Genomic DNA, 18,047 nt, shown 5'->3' on the forward strand with positions numbered 1-18,047 from the left:
AATGATTGCTTTATCACATACAAAATGAACTCCTTAATCAGCTGAAAGCATATTGATTTGAGTGTTGGATTTTTGCATGAAGTTGACCAAAAGCGAAGAGTTACCATCAATGAATCCAGAATACATTTTTTTCAAATGTGTTATCATATGTATACTCTATGAGATTATGTTGATTACTTAACAGCTCCTAATAATCAGTCATTATATAAACCTAAAATATATTCAGATCTGTCATGTTGAAATTATAATAAATTAATTATTTAGTTTTACAGTTTTTGATTGAAAGAGATGTAATTGCATATGTCTTACATTGTGTTGCATAGATTAATTCAAGATAAGAACAGTAGATGTTTAATTCCAATCTGATCTCAAAATGTTATCACAATAAGTCTTAAACTTACATATACAAATATAATTTTCCTGAGAAATTCATATGTTTATAGAATGAACGCTTCTGTCAAGATTTCAGTGAGTGCTTTGACTACAGTATCAAAGTAGCTACTGTCCAACGCATAATACTATTTCTATCCGTTAAGAGGTTAAAATTAGGATGTGGCCTGGTGCTAATGTTTGCTCCTTGAATTGTTGCCAATGGAAATTTTGAGGGCACATCAAACATTTTTTCTTGTGATTGCTCATGCAGACTGGTAGAACAAAACAAGGTCAAGATAGCACTTAAGTGGAGTGTGATAAACTCAGAAAGGCCAGTATCAAATAAAGCCGGGTACAAATGACTGACTGATTCCATCTGTGCTGGCCCATATAGGCCTCCTCTGTGCGGGGATACTGGGTGCGGACTGAATGGCTATTTGTTGAAGTTCAGCTGGTATTTCACAAATTCTCAGCGTTCCTTTAATTAGTCCGACATCAGGAGCTGAGGCTGGCCTGACTTCACAGGGTCCAAGACCAGTCCTGGTGTCTGTCACTGGCATAAGAGGGAACATATTTCTTCATTTCTCTCTTGCTCTCCCTCTCTATGGCTATGTCTTCCTCCCTGTCCCAGTGAGAGGGGACAGTGATGCCAAGGCCAGTGAGGGTGTTGTGTCTGATGGACAATTTCTGACGTGCAGACTTTTAATCTATTTGAGAATGTATTATAATATGAGCACATCACAACACTATCTATCCCATGAAGACTGAATATAGGTGTTTGTTTATACTATGAAGCATTCGCTCTTATCCACAACTATAACATGTCCATGTTTTTCTGAGAGACACCTTCCAACATATACCTGAAGAGGCTGAGTGCATGCTTCTGAAATCGATCAAGTTCCAATTGGATTTAAGTGTGCATGAGTATGATGGGCATGACTCAGATTGGCGCTCAGGTGGTCATAATTAGAAAGAACATCAAAAGTTGAAGTTATATATAGACAGCTGTATGCTTGAAGCTTATAAGGAATACAAATGAAGGGCTGATTAATATCCATGTTTTTTTATTGTGTAGCCTAATGAAACAAAACAATGTAATGTAGCAAAAACTTGGTCTTACACTGCAGTCAATGCATAGCACTAGAGATTGACACAGCTTGAAACGGTTTAATTATGAAAACATAGATAAGAATAATCCCGACCTACCACAGAAGCATGTCTTACTGAAGGTGTATCTTGGCCAAAGATGCTCTGGGAAACTTAAAATGAAGCAGTGTCAAGAAGGCTCTAGGAAACACACATCTAATACTGTAAACTTTGAATTGTTTTCCAATGGAACCTGAATGGGATTGTGTATGTGTGAACAAAATACCTTTACATAAATAAAATTGAGTGTGTTTGGTTTAACCATGAATTTTATGTGAGCAGTATTATCATTGAGCATATGTACAGAGCTCAGATGCCTTGAGAGATGTTCACTTATAGTGTCTGTTTTGACTTCCTACACTGCTCCAAGGTCTCATATAAATCCTTGAACCAATCTCTCTCTGTCTCTGCACTTTAGGGGCCTACATACTAACCACACACACATATACAGAGTAGGGAAAGAGACAGAGTGGGAGGGAGAGAGAAAGAAAGTGAGTTAACACAAAGCATACCACTAGGTCATAACCAAGTCACCACAGATCAGTGTGTCATTCAACCATGATATTTTAAACAAATGCTTTCTTCAAAGGACCTACAGTTGCAGTTCCTCTCTCGCATTGAGGTATTCCTTTCAGTCGCACCATAATGTCTGACCCAACACAAGCGATGTGGCTGTGGTTTCATAAACTAAATGAGCTCCTACCTCAGTCCTGTAGTAGCCTACTCGATTAAGAGGCATCGGTCATGGCACTAAGAAAACTATGTCTTTAGTAAACATTTTACGTTTTAAGAGATGGTTTGGGAAACACTTGTACCAAGTAATCATCTCTAAGTATACCTTTTAAGTCTTTGTAAAAAGCTGAGAGACTTCAACTATAAAGGAAAAGACCACAGTATATTACAGCTTTTATTATTAGCAATATTAAAGTAGCAATATTATAGAAACATTAAATAAATGTAATGAAAGAACAATATTTTTCTTTCTTTCTTTTTTCCTGACTAGCTTTCCCTCCACAATCTTTTGGGAGGACTTATTAGCAGAGTGAAGGAAAATATCTGGCCTACAAAACCTTATGGTAACTTACAGTTTCATCATAGTTCCTTGTTACGATGTTTGTGTTACACACATTAAATCTTTGTTTTGTCTCTTTGTTAATTAGCGTCCTCTAAGCTAATCGTCTGAGTCTTACTGATGTAGAACACTGTAGATGAATCCCTCCTTGTAACATTGGATTGTTATTGCAGTCATAGGCCAGAGAAAGACAACTGTGCTCCAGGCTATTGCTCAATGCGCTGGGCTGGTCTCTGACCTGGTGGAGTAGGCTGACACTGCTGAGAAACTGATGGGAACAACCTGTCCTCTTGATTCCCTTTTCATGATTCTACATAAAAGTAAAAATGCTGTATGGAGGACAGTACACTTCATAAAGGCTAGTTTTCTGTAAGTAGACACAGAGTTCTCTTTTTAAAAAAAAATGGCTTCGTTCTCCTCATTCTGTCCAGATCTGTCGTAAAAATACAGAAGGAGACTATTTTCTAATGTTATTCAGAATTTGCTAAACTCCTATCATCATAAAGTGAACACAGTATTTGAAAACATTGAATATTGAACTCCATTATTTAGCATTTCCTACTGCAGCCACATACAACAAATGGATTCTCAATGCTGCATTGTGACCTTCTAACATCGGGTACACTCATCACTAAAACAAAAAGAGAATTGTACCTTTACTGCCAAATCTGTCTCATTATGTTGGCTGGGGGAAACACTACATTTAATGGTGGTCAGCAATTATAGAAAAACAACATACATTCAAAGCCTCATTAATGAATACCTGCACAGCATGAGAGGTGCCAGCAGTAATACCAGTGACTCCACTGTGGGCAAGGGACCAACCATTTTCACCATTTTTCTTTCACTGCAAAAACTTTGGGGCTCTATATCTTATATTTAACCAAAGCATTTCTTCCCAGACAGGCTTATGGCTAGCACTATTCTAATGACTATACCCCTTTAAAATTAATACTTCTTCAATAAATAAATAAATAAATAAGAGAAGAAACAGAAAAGCATAAAAGAACAGTGAGGCAAATGTGCTTTATGTGCTGTTATTATTGGTTCCAATGAATAAGTTTCATGCTCTGACAAAAAATATTATTTGTTAGAATTTGTATGTAGTTTGTTAGAGTTGTATGTAGTTTGATGTTTACAGGAGGGAAGTAAGGTTATATTGATTTGAACAAAAGCATATAGACAGTGTATACCCTCTCCTTGTAATAGACATCAGCAATATAAAATGTTTTTATATGATTCATTTTGAATAGCTAGAATTGTACATCATGATATACATCATATTTATAGGCCTACGTAATAACAATTGCATAATGTCTACCACCATTCAGATGAAGGCAAGCTTGCCTATGCTCTAGTAAAGATATAAATGGAACTGAATACGGTTATGTTGATCATACATGTGTAATGAATAACATATATCACAAACAGTTAGTAGCAGCCCTGGTTAAGACTACCCAGTGTTGTAGTACATATATACAAAGTAACAGATGTAATGGAGAACCTAAAGAAACACAGCTGCCATGTTCAGTGAAAAACTCCTGACGACCCCCTCGTTGGCAGTTGTTTTCCCTGCTCAGATTTAGCCCAGTGACAAATGAAATGAGAACCTGGACTGATCTAATCTGCTCCAGTGTAATCTAGGAGGACAACAGTCCACTAATAAAAGAGCAGCTTCCTACCTATACCTATAAATAGGATGACAGTATCTCCTAAGACATAAAATGTTATGTTTATAAATTGCTTTTTATTTATTATTCATTTAAATTAGGAAACTGGTACAGAACACAATAGTCCTATAATAGTATAGTGTAGTCTATTCAGATTATAATAATAATAGGCCTAAATTTAATTTGTGTAGCGCAAGACCTTATAATGCTTATAACGTTTACACATGACATGTCATAATAAAACAGAGACAGATAATCACATCAGACCAGATACAAGAGCTGTAGCCATTTGCGACTTCGTTTTTTGCGATACATTTTGTGTGCAGAGGGCTGTAAAATAATACATTTATTGCAATAAATATAACAATACAAGTGTGCTAATAAGGGTGTTCTGTCGTTTTACATTAAAATACACGGAGCTAATGCACATGGAATAACAAACCCATACAATAGCAGAATAACCCTATTTCTTTGACTTGCGAAGTGATACACTGGTTGAAGAAACACTAACCAAATGCATTAAATATAACACAAGTAATATTCGTTGAATTGGTTCTGCAAAATAGTAACCCACTGTCGCCGACAAAAAGGAAGAAATGTCAAAAGGTTTTTTGTGGATTAACATATGATTATTTATATTCCCGTCAGTCTAAAGGTTAGTTAATAAGTGATCATACAAATAGTCTAAAGATTAGACAGGGACAAAATGTGGCCGATCAGTCCAATCTGCAATCCAATTGGTTCTCCACTCACTAAAGCATCTTATCATAAATTAGAAAATGAGAAGAATCCGAGTGTTCTGTTGCAAACGCAGAATGACATTAGGGAAATTGACTGGTGACATGCTGAGAAACTACATTTGATGTTTTTGTCGAGTAACCTTCTTACTGAAGACGAAAAATGAGAGATAGCCTACAATCCTATAATTCTGCCGTGTTTTCTAGCTGATCCCAATCTACACTGGGATTTTAGGGGCACCAGTAAGAAACCTAAACGTGCCATACGCGTCGGTCTTTGCAAATTGTTTTGCAATTAATAGGCTACCACAAGCCAAGATTGCCGTTTATATATTAATGTCTGGAAAAGTATTTTTCATACTCAATAGTCAGAAGCAAATAACGCAACGCATGTTTAGATGTGATGCCTTTGACAGTAATTGTCATCAATTAAACACCTGATCGACTAAGTTTAAAAGTGCTACTGTTGTGGTACTTTGCATCTTACCTTAATAAAAAAATAATTGAAAATATAGGGCTAATAGGCCCAAATGCAGGGTTAGGTGGTTCTTTATCAGCGGACCCTATGGCTTATTTATTAAGGGGCCCTTACATGGAACGTGCATTAAGTGGGGTTTGCGGATTGCGTAAAAACAAAGTTAGGCTACATCTGAAAGATTATTCAAGCATCGCCCAAATTTAAAACATTGACATCGCTTTCCAACATGTTGTTTCCTATGAAACAAATGTGGGATTTGAGTATTCCTTTTGACACTGAATGACAAAAAACAGTCACATCCAGATGTGTACAAAAATCCTCTCTTGTCTCTAATACAGATTTATTTTTACACAAGCTCAGAATCTCAGAACGATTACACGCGCCCTCCCTCTGCAAGTTGTGTCAGTTATATATTCAGTCTTAATCGCATTAATGTCATGTGTTGTGTGTCCCACGTGTTTGTAGAAAAAAATAGTGTCCCTCTTTTCCTGTGTGCAATGGCCTAACCTCCCTATTTATCGCGTCTAAGTTACACAGCAACATTGGGTAAAGACTTCATTCCGTTTCGAGTGGTACATTGAGTAGTATGGTAGGGGCCGTATTCGCAGCATCCTCTGTAGACACGCATTTTGTTACCCCACTAAACCTTAAGGGGGCTTTTTAGCATTTGCTCAGCCTAGTCTCTGGAAAACATCGGAATCATTTTTAACCAACTCCAGCTGCTGCTCCAGTGTGGGTGTGTGCGTGCGTGTGTGCGTGCGTGTGTGAATCCATGCGAGTGCGTGGTTGTCTGTGCATGAGCGTGTGAGGCGTTCTTCAGGAAAGACAGAAAAAAAGTTTGGACGTACTTGCTACCAAGTTTTTTAGGAATGAACGCAGATACGTGCGTTTCATACTGCGATATGACATCCATGGATTCATATTATAGCCCGTCCACGGCGCAAGGTAGGGATCAGCAGGCCAATCCTTTCAGGACATTCCAGCCAAGTGACAACAAATACAGCCCCGCTTTCCTCCCCAGCAAAGGTCAAGCTTACGGGGAGAAGTCGCGGAGTCCTTTCCAACAGGAGTGCCAGTCATTGGATGCGCCGGGTGGGGAAGGCACCTTTAACAAATACCACCTCTTCATGCAGAGACCTACTTGCAAAACACCCCCGGAAGGCAACAAACTCCACCAGGACAGCGGGCACAACGGCGCACTCATCTCCTGCTATGGTACGTTCTTCCAGACTCCTTCTCAAGTAAAACTGCATTGATACTGTTTTTTTATGCTCACTGTTTGTATACGAGAACTTTGTTATTGTGAGAATATGTCTGGCTCGAAATGGTAATGGCTTCTCGCAGAAGTTATCCCGGGATTTCTTAGTGGCCGGCGGTCTTTAAATGTGATTCCGCCTGCAACCATTTTCCGATTTCGCAGTAGTAGTCTATCATTACGTTGGCTGTCATTCACTTGCTGCATCTAATCATATTTGCTTTATTGTACAACCTCATTTAGCCGTCAACACAATTAACGCTATGTGGACGACATCATTGACTTCACCATTGACGTTTCTCTTCGACAATGAAATTGAATTAAGTAATGCGATAATCTGGACTACAATCCTCATTATTGGAAATGAATCAGACAATTGAATTAACAAGTTTGCAGATAGCAATAGAAACACTATGCGTCGGCGTGGTAACAAGTAGCACAGGCTTTCACTTGAACTTTACTTTAAGATATTAAAACATCTTTCGAAATAGAATTGGCAATAGTGTTGATTCATAATAGTTTGCAGTCATCATGGCCCACTGTTGAACTTAATAACATAGCCCATTGGCTATCGTTGTTTTACCCGTGTTGTTTCGCACATCCTACTTGAGTCCTTATGGCGCTATATTTTACATGCAGTGTGCCCAATCACTACCACAGCAATAAAGCCGATGCAATTGATTTATCATGGCAGTGAATATGTTATTCAGAAATTATATATTTACCATACACACTCTGGGCTAATTTGCACAATGATTGACTGTGTCTATATCTGTTACACAGATGTTTACTATGCTCATTTTAGTAGCTTTGTCAGGAAAGAGCAGGCCAGCGAAAAGGCCTAAAAGACGGATAAACTATAGTGCCGACTCTGATTTTGCCTGTGCACAGAGAAAAGCGTCTCCACGTAATATGGTTTCTTTCAGTCACAAAAGAAAATGGCATGTTTCATGATCATCTGATCTTCTGAGGACCAAAAGAGCATGAAAACCCTTCACCGTGGTCATAAATCAGGAGATAATGTAAAACACGCAGGTTTAGTGTGTCCACCAGTTCAACAGAAAATGAAGATACGTTTCGAAATGTAGCAATTTTACTAACATCACATTACTTTAAATAGGCTAGTATTAATCCTGACAACATAAAACCAAGACGACTGACCATAGCCTAAAAGGTCGAGGCCCTTAAGAATAGAAAGCAAACAAGGGGCGTGTGAAAAGTTGGTCAATGCGAGCAGATGGGAACAGGTTATAGAACAATTATAATATAGCCGATAGCATAATATTGCGTATTTTCTCTATTGTTACACACAGGCTTACTTACAAATATTCATACATTTTTCCTATGTGCCAAGCCTATTTGGGTATATCCATCATGCATGAAAATTCGGCTTAGATTATGGATCGAAATCATCTTTGCTTGCCGCTTCTGATTTGATAAGTTGAAATCTAAGTGCAAGGACAGGCTTTGCAATTCACAAAATGCATGGATGAAAGGTAAAACAAGCATTGATTTATAAAAGTATATTAGTTTGTGGTCTAAAATGTATGTAAAATAGCAGGCCTAGACGCATGGAAATATTCAAAATGGAGATGGAAATAAATTGCATAATGTTGGAAATATAATGAAATGGAAATAAACTGCATGACGGTAAAACAGAGCAAAACACAATTCACAATTCACTACCCGTTTCATTCATGTGATGAGTAGAAAAAAATCATTTTTAGTTGTTGGACCAGACCTGTGATCAATATCAATTATCATGACCCAATGAAAACTGCATGCTTAATATAGACTCCTGTGTTAGCACACGAGAAGATGCAGGGCCATTTTAGGATTCTTTGCATAAGGTGACATATTTTCTAACCATGTTAGCCTAATTTTGATCACTATTTGTTTTCTTTAAGTAAATATATGAACAATACTTTAAATTAAAGTTAGCCTACTGTAAAAGGAAAGGATGAATAGGCTACTCCCTTTTAATCAAATCCTGTTCACGTTGTTAATACAATAAGCAGGCTGATGAAGTCGCGAAATTCACAATAAATCTTTGGGATTGACAGCATTATGCGCAGTGGGGCTACTCTCGCCTTAAATTATCCATTAGACATGTCCATGCTGAAGGCAGTTCCTTATGGCTGTTACACTTCACACGAGGCAATAACATTGATATTATTATTATTATCATTATTAGTATTATTATGCTAGTAATAATAATAATAATAATAATAATAATAATAATAATAATAATTATTATTATAATTATAATAATAATAATAAAAGACAAGTTAAATAGGGTTACTAACGCAATATGAACAAATAGCAAAATAGATATTGTGAACGTGACATTGCGGTATTTTAATACACTTTTAATTACCATATAAAGCAAAACCAATCAATTCCTCTTGTCTCTCATCTTCATTTACATTTAAGTATAAATGCGTTTTAAAGGCGGACTGTTGTGCAGATGTTATTTTAATAGACCGCGCTTTGGTGAACAAATACGCGACATTTGAAGAGAATGCACGACTCTTATCTTCCCGAATTACTTCATCTTTTTTACAGGGCCTTGGGAGATTTAAGTTGAAGCCACTAAAGACAGGAATACATAAAAAAAAATGTGGAATAGCGAGTGTGGAGTGTTGGTGGCTGAAAACTGAAATATGTATTATTATTATTATTATTATTATTGATGTTGTTAACCATTGTCATTCAGTGTTTGGCTCAGCCTAATTAACTGTTATAGGATTCGTAAAATAAACGAAATAAAATATATAGAAAAAAGTAGATAAGCCTAAATGTTGTTATTGACAGATAGACGTTACATTCCGATTGGTGCGTCAAACTGCAGTGTTATCAGCTATCATTGATATTTTATACTTAATCATTAAGAATGGATTGGTTTTGTCATTACTTGTCATACAATGAGCAACTGCCCTCTCACAAATTTTCTAACCATGTTCTATAGCCTAATTTTGATCACTATTTGTTTTCTGAGTGTTTTTGCCATGAATTCATAACATTGTGCTACCACTAGCAAAAGTGGAGCAAGCCAGCTCTCAACAGCAGGATATTTGGCAAGCACAATTAGCGATTTGCAGTCATTATTGACGGAACGTCTCCCATGTGGAGCGTTATGCTGTTGTTTTTAAGTGGAGTCAAGGCGTCAGCCAGATGCATGCATTACATCTTTTTAGCGAGGATGGTTGTGCTGGGAGATGGCCAAAGCCTCAAGCGTTAACAGGCTTTTTGTAAACTGTGGTCTTGGAGTCACTGCAAGATAGACTGTTGCACAACTGCTAGGCCTAGTCTGAACTCAACCCGTGCAGTGACATCCACCTGAATAATGCCCTGTAAGCCAAAAAAGAAATGCTCATGGTTCCTGCAGGAAGTGGCCGGTTTTGCCTGGAGGTATGGGCTATATTGAGAAATGCTGCCATAGGCCTACCTGTGGTCAGCACAACCTTTAAAATACACCGTGGTCCCACCTGGCAGGGGTAACTATAATTGATAGGAGAAAGTTCTGCATTCAACAAATAATTGAGACTAAACGGGAAGACAAGCTAGACTTTAAGGATTAAGTATGTGCTGAGCCTCTGCTTTGTACTGCCTGACAAAAGTGGAAACACATTTCTTACAATTATTGGAGGGAGCTGTGAATTAAGAATAATAGCAGCACTGGTAAATGTAAAGCACTTGGCATGGGAGTGCAAGTGGGTATTACTATATGTTCACACCTCTGCTGGAGCACACCTGCACCACAATTATCCTGGCAAATGATGCTTTTCATTCACTGCTATTTAGCGCTTACGTTTTAAGTTTTGTTTTAAAGACTGCATGTATGGGCGAGGTCATTGTGGCTATTGTGGCATTTCTGATATCGAATAGGTCAAATGAGTGTGAGACTTTCGATGGAAGGCCAAAGATCTTTGTGAAACTGCTACACTGATGCCATAGCAGACAAAAGTGGGTGGTACACCTATGGAACTCCTACCTGTGGGGATGAGGGATGCGAACAGGAGGAGTCTCATGCAGAGCGACGGCCTGTACCTGACCAGAGTGCTGATTAAAATCTAAAGGCACAGACCGGTCAAGCACTCAGGAGTAGACAGGAAAGCAGGCCAACATTACAGGAGAGTTTGCTATTAATCTGTGGCAGATGTGCTAGCTCATGCTCCCAAAACCATTATTCATACTCAAAGAGTATAGCCCCCCCAATACCTTAGGGACTCCCCCTGAAATGACATGGGGCGACTGGTTTGCGTAACCCTGCCTTAAATAATGCCCCACATCAATAAACACAGTTAGAGACAGGTTGTTTAGGGAGAGCTTACTTTGGAGTGATTGGAGAAATCCAAGCAGGCTCCTCAAGGTGTTAATGCAGCCTTGGTTGACAGATGCGCCAGTGTGTGTTTCTGCATTTTTATTTTTTATTTGTATTTTTGGGCTGTGTAAATATGAACATGCATTTTCCCTTACATCACGGTACACGGTATTTATGTAACATCAGGAGAAGCGTTCTGAGCTGTCACTGTGCTGGACTGAGAGCCTAGAGCGAAGACAGGCGCAGAAACAGCAAAATGCTTGCAGAGTTGAAGCATCACTGGAAATACTGAGGAGCGCCTGATTGGCTTGTTGTCAGATGGTTGAGAAGAGAAGCTGCAGCTACACTATTCGGACCAAAAACAAGTCACTTTTCCTGATACCCTAAAAACAATATTAATGAGACAGAAACCGTGACTAGAGAATACAAACAGGATTTACTATTTTAAACCAAGCCATTGAACTGAAAGTTGCACATTTTGGTTCACATATGAATTTCTGAGTTTTCCATGTGCATTTCAGTGAGCGGTTGGTCATGCAGATTGGAGATATCTGCTCCCAGAAAATCATATTTATTTTGAAGATAGGATTCTTAAACTTCACATATGATCTTCGAAAGGCAAGGCATGCTCAATGGGACACAGAGTAGAATACATACTTTTACCAGCGTGGGAGCTGGAGGAGCTTCACAAAGCATAAGTTCAAAGACATCCTGTCAAAAGGGCACACTGTAAGTATGTGTTTAAGGATCTGGAGGATGATGTCAGGGGTAGTGTATGTGCTGATGACTACCATATTGTGAAAAAGAAAAATGTGATGTAGACTCAGCGAAGGCAAACATATATGTGCAAAGGAAAAGGCAAGGGAAGAGATTAAGAGAAAAGACTTGGGCAGTAGGATAAGGTGAAGGTATCATAGACGTTGTCGCTTCAACGCACAAAACTGACAACTTTTAACAAGTTTCCTCTGATCATCTGTGGCATATGAGAGTAAGCTTTGGAAAATGTAGAGCAACTTGTTTGTTTTCCATGTTTTCCATGTAGTCATGTACATTATTGATTGATGTTTATCAAGCATTTTAATTTTGGAGATGAGCTGTCTGCCATATTATTATAATAATTATTTTTGCAGATTACAGATATATTGATTGTGTGTGTGTGTTTGTGTGTGTGTGTCTGTCTGTGTGTGTGTGTGTGTGTTTGTGTGTGTGTGTATGTGTTTGTGTGTGTGTGTGTGTGCGGGAAGGTCAGGAGTGTTTAGATACAGTATGTTTATAACTGTATGTCACCATATGAGTGTGTGTGTCTTCTCACTCTTAATGTTAACAAAGCATGGCGGCCTGCCATCCCCACTTGACACATATGCACATCACCACTCCAAAACAATAACTGTTTCATCTGTCTCTTGCTCATCTGCCTTCCTGCCCGTCATGACTCAGGCATGGTGAGACTTCAGCTTCTCTGAGAACTGCTCTATCAGAAATACACTGCTCCTCTATCTCTTCCCTCGCTTTTTCTCAGAGAAAGAGTGATTTTTGTAGTTCTACCCAGGTGGTAAACGTGCAGAGATCCTGTCCTCTGGGTTAACACTGGCATTTTTTGTGGGACCCACAGAAGTTTCCATGCTCCCCTCCAGCTCCGGTGATTTTGCACAAACTCAGCCAAGCCAAGCGCGGGCAGTGCAGTGCTGTAGTGCAATACCAGAATGCTATCAGAGGACCAGAACTTTCAAGTGAGTGCAAAACCACACAAATTACCAAAGCCCTGGAGGCTAAATTGCGTTTTCCATACATTCTTTTTCGATGGGAGTAGACAAATTGTTTGTGCAAAGCACACTGGGAAGTATTCCAAAAACCTGAGCTTGATGATTGCATGATGTCATAACAGTAAGCTGTAAATGGTTTAAAGACATGATAAATCAAATATGGACTGCTACCTGCAACAAATACCCCTGACGTTGATGAAGAAATTCCACCTTTATCAGAGCCACAGATCACCTTTTGTTTGTAAGAACAGGGGAACATTGAACACATGCAGGACAACTCAGCCGTGAACAGGACACCTCTTACCAGCTCTTTTTGTTGCTTTGTGTCCTAGAATGCTCCTCATTGTTGAATAGATGGACACAGCATGCTGGATCAATGCCAGTCATGTTCTGAAACCTGACTGGGTGAGATCTCTATAGGACAGGGGTGTCTTATGAGAGGCAATTTATCACATTCTACAGTTTAACGGAAACACCGCTCGTTTCCCATGGAATCTGCATTCCTGTGCAATCTGCTGGCATAGATCTTCTGCTGGAAACATCTGGGAACTTCAGAACTACCTGTGTCTTGCTCGCATACATTTGACAATAGCAACTTGTTTTACTGCATCTTGTAAGGCTGAGACAGAAACAGAAAAAAGGGATTTCAGATGGAGTCCTTCCTTGCACATCAGCAGTGAAGGAAAAAACAATGTAGCTTTACAAGGATTTGAAGTCATAACACATTCTTGTATGAAGCAACACACAGTCTCCCCAGACTTATAGGTTTGGCTGACTAGATGACAGCAAAGAAACAAATCTTAGAAAACTATTTGTGAAATCACCACACACTAAAAAGACAGAGTTGCCGAACTGCTAACATATTTTCTCAGTTGTGCCAGATGATCTAGGGCCGTCCATGCCCGCTTAACAGTCACTGGTGAAGAAAAAAAAGCCCTCAGTTTATATGTGTGTTAAAAACGTCCTTTAATTTTGGAATGGTAGGTCATTAACCCTTCCCAGGCATCTTAAGAGTGCCTAATTTATAGCGTTTCTTTAATTTGCCTTTAGCTGACCCTGCCCATCACTCTCCATAAAAGCAGAGGGGACGTCCTGCCGCTTAACAGCCAGTTAAATTACACTTTGATGTTTTCCTCTTGTTTCTAACAGTGATTAAATGTCTGACCCCCTTAAACATTTGACCTATGCTAACTCAAAGGGTCTGCCAATGTACAGAGGTGAGCCTCGTCGTCATTGTTCTCTCAGGTTCAAGTTGCCAATCTCCAGTTTGTGAGCAATTGGAAGGCTTAAACTGGGAATACACCATTCGAAAGAGGACTTGGGAAGTAGACGGTTCCCTTACGGCATAATTTCATTTCCTCCAAGGAATGACAAGTGCATGAAAATACCCTCCACAGATAGCACACAGGCTGGTTTATTATCAAGCATTGTCATATGTAATTTCAGGAGATCTGTCTAGAAACCTAAAGCCACATTTCTCATCAGATGGCAGTGATTCTTCTTCATCTGAAAATTGATTTCTCCATGTTCATCTCAACACTGGTTTCAGCTAATTGATCCATCTGGAGTGTAGGAATGGCATTCTTTTGGATCCTACAAAACCTACAAAAATGTTCAGAGAATCGCTCTCAAATCCTGACTTAGTCTGCTGTCAGTGCGAGAACTTGAAGCAACACTTTGGGAGCCTCGGCTCCGAGTGAAAAATGTGCTCTGGGTCTGTTTCAACACATTGTTTGGTTGCAGCAGATTCAGCACAACTATCAATGTGCGGATTCTGAGACTTTAAAGAGTGGGGATTTGAAGAGTTCACCACAAGCATCCTCACGCTGCCATGCCAGGAATCCTTGGAGGAACCGAGCAAAGGCAGAGGAAGTCTTTGGAGGGGAAAGGGACTGAGGAGGGGGAATGCAGGGCTGGTCCTCATGTGTTGGACGCCTCACTGGTTGCACCTTTGAAATATGAAGACAATGTGCATTCTCTGCACTTCAGTTAGTATCCAAACCATAAGAGCGAGAGAGGGATAGAGTCTCAGAGAAAGAGAGAGAAAACTAGGGAGGGAGGAAGTAAGAGAAGTACAATGAACCAACGATTAAAGGTGTTGAAATGAGAGTGAGAGGAAACAGGTAATTTAGATAGGAGGCTAGCACGTGTGGTCAGCGTAGGTGAGTGACATGCGGATGAGATCACTGCATCCAGCTGGATGTCCTGAGTTGTACTCTCCCTATCCTCCGGGGGATTGTCTCACCCCTGCTGGATCACTTAGGTGTCTGAACAGAGGGGGGAACCTCACATCAGTAAAAACGGTACTCTCACTCTATCTCTGCTAAAGCCCCAACTATACGCTTGGACCCACATGAAACTGTTCTCACGGCCAGGCGCCACACATTTGTGAACAGACAAAAGCAAGCCTCTTGTCTGTGCTGGGCTTGACATGGGGAGGAGCAGACAGAATCAGTCTTTCATTCCCTCTCTTGCTCCTACTCCTCAGGAGAGGAGAGGAGGTCTGCTCCAAATATGGTGGAGCACACAACAACAGACAGGAGACAGCCATTCCGGGTCTCTAGTTCTCCCTCACCATGTCCCTCACTACTACCGCACTGCAGTTGAGTAAAGTTGAGTAAACACTTATGTTTGAAAGAAGCAAAGGACAAGGAAAAAATACATTCATGTAAATATGCCTGTTTCCACCAGGGGCAACAGGATGTGTCAGCACTGGGCAGGTGGGGCCATTGTGGGGGCCAGTACAGTCTCAAAAAAAAAAAAAAAAAAAACTCCCATCTCTGTTTCTGACAGGTTGCAGGAATTGGCTGCAGCCTCTGCGGTGTCTGACAGAAAAGTGCTGTGCTCCCGATTCCAAACCAGACCCCTCCTGGATGATTTATTTATACGGCTATTTGTGTACACAGAGCGAGGGCGCTTGATTCAGCCATATAAAACTGTATTTTTTAAAAGAGCGGGACAAAGAGAGGTCTGTGACAGAACGGTCTCTCTTGAAATCTCGGGTGACAAAAAGTAAAGCAGTGCGTGTGTGGAGGAGGCTTGGCTTTTGACTGTGGAGTAGGCATGGAGCTTAAAGTGGCACTATAGTGGCATTTGACTCAGTTGGAAGATACTGGGCACTGGAGCATAGGCAGACAGCATTGATTGCTGCTCCAGCCTATGTAATAGAATTCATATTGACTCAACAATGTGATTGGTTGTCCATGCCCTTATTTATCTGTACAATTTTATGTTTTGTTGTTGGTTTTTACAATGGATGTTTATGGATATATCTCTCATTATCGACCACATGGCTGACACATTTACACCAAAAAATCTTGATATCATTACTTTTGTAACCAACTTACCAACCAACTGTGTCCTCTCCTAACATCTCTGTTAATGACCCCATATAGGTAAAGACGGCACTGGATTGACAGACTCAGAATTGCCCCCGAGCTCTGACCCCACGGGGATGGATGGCAGTTACCTCAACGTGAAGGACCCGGGTGTGAAAGGCCCTTCGGAGCGGCCCGGCTCTGAGCTGACCAGCCCCATGGAGAAAAGCGAGGCCGAGAGCAACAAGGGCAAGAAGAGGCGCAACCGCACCACCTTCACCAGCTACCAGCTGGAGGAGCTGGAGAAAGTCTTCCAGAAGACGCACTACCCCGACGTCTACGCCCGCGAGCAGCTCGCCCTGAGGACTGACCTCACAGAGGCCCGGGTTCAGGTCAGTCGACTATTGGAGCTGTTTATTCACAGTACTGTGTTTAGTTTATCGCAGTATGAGGGCTTTTTTGGAGGGCTCGGGGACTGCATAAATCTGGTCAACTGAGGGTTAACTCAAACACTGGCAGGAATCCATTGGAGACCATTGTTGTCTTGTATGCAAGTACTGTCTGCCAGGTTCAAGAGTGTTTGGTGTGTGTGCGTGTGTGTGTGTGTGTGTACGTGTGCGCGTGTGCGTGTGTGTGTGTGTGTGTGTGTGTGTGTGTGCATGTGCATGTGCATGTGCATGTGTGTATGTGTGAGTATGTGTGTGTGTGTGTGTGTGTGTGTGTGTGTGTGTGCATGTGCGTGTGTGTGAGTATGTGTGTGTGTGTGCATGTTTGTGTGTGTATGAGAGAGAGTGAGAGAGAGAGAGAGAGAGGGAGAGAGAGAGAGAAAGAGACATGGGGGTGAGTGGTTGGCCTGGTGAGAGAATTTCACTCTACATGCTCCAGACGCCACCATAAGGCCAAGGGTCAAACATTTTTCAAAACTTCCAGTCCGTGTTAGGGCTGCCTCACCGCACGATGTTCGAGGGGCAACCAGAAAAACATCAAAGTCAATTGGCTGGGGAATAAAAAAAAACACTTTTAGATGCCACGTCCAATTTCCATGTGCACACAGAGACACTGTCAGGAGGGGGAACCTGGCCGTGCGTCGGGGGTACAGTGAAATAACTGCATTCATTTGGAATCCAAACAGGGCCATCCGTGCCTCCAGATGAATCTAATTAAGTCTGCAGTCTGACAACACACAGCAGACTCTGTTGAGTGACTGTGGGGTTTGACCCGCATTTCAAAAACATACCTTACAGACATACGCAATCCACACAAAACCCCTCACTTTTTCCCTTTTTGGATTGTAGCTGAGAGAGACCACCCCCCTCCCCCACCCACCCCTCTCTCTTTTACCCAGCTTTGTCCCAAACTCTATACTCTCATCCTGCAAAAGATTATTTCAGAATTTAGGAATTGGAAACAACAGATTAAATGCTACCATTCGTGGGACAATCATTTCAAAGCATCAAAGCCTTCCCTTCCCTTTTAATTTAATTACAAAATTCTGGCTATTACTTGTCCACGGTCTTTGAAAGGCATTGTCACTGTAGTGCACAGCTTTGGACTTGAACTTCACTCTGGACTGGGTCAAACAGAGGTTGCGTTTGAATGACAGCAGCGGCGATCTATCAGTTGCCATGCTCCCAGCGTGGACAGGCAGAAGGAGAAAGAGAGAGAGAGAGGGAGAGAGAGAGAGAGTTGGGGTTAGCCTGTCAGACTTCAGACTTCAAAGCTCAAAGGGTTTTCTCCCCCCTTCACTCCCATAGCAGGAACATAAATAAAGCTCTTTAATGGCTTTGGTAGGTAGTCAGCGACTTCAGTCTTCAATGCATCTCTCTCCAGTTTTCTGCTGCCCAGCATGTATCAAATAAAAAAATACAATAATTAAGAGGTGCATATTTGTTACTGCACACTTTAAAAGCCAA

At 40.6% G+C, this 18,047-nt stretch overlaps 1 protein-coding gene across 1 annotated transcript in view; it reads left to right on the top strand.

The window, feature by feature from the left end:
• Positions 1-6,257: 6,257 nt before the first annotated feature.
• Positions 6,258-18,047, top strand: part of LOC121723274 (homeobox protein aristaless-like 4) — an 18,179-nt gene continuing 6,389 nt past the window's right edge. The window contains exons 1-2 of the mRNA XM_042108830.1: positions 6,258-6,690; positions 16,213-16,526. Coding sequence (XP_041964764.1) covers positions 6,345-6,690; positions 16,213-16,526 — 660 coding nt within the window. The 5' untranslated portion in view covers positions 6,258-6,344. The remainder of the gene's footprint in view (positions 6,691-16,212; positions 16,527-18,047) is intronic.

The sequence above is a fragment of the Alosa sapidissima genome, chromosome 11 (assembly GCF_018492685.1).
Source record: "Alosa sapidissima isolate fAloSap1 chromosome 11, fAloSap1.pri, whole genome shotgun sequence".
Classification (NCBI taxonomy): domain Eukaryota; kingdom Metazoa; phylum Chordata; class Actinopteri; order Clupeiformes; family Clupeidae; genus Alosa; species Alosa sapidissima.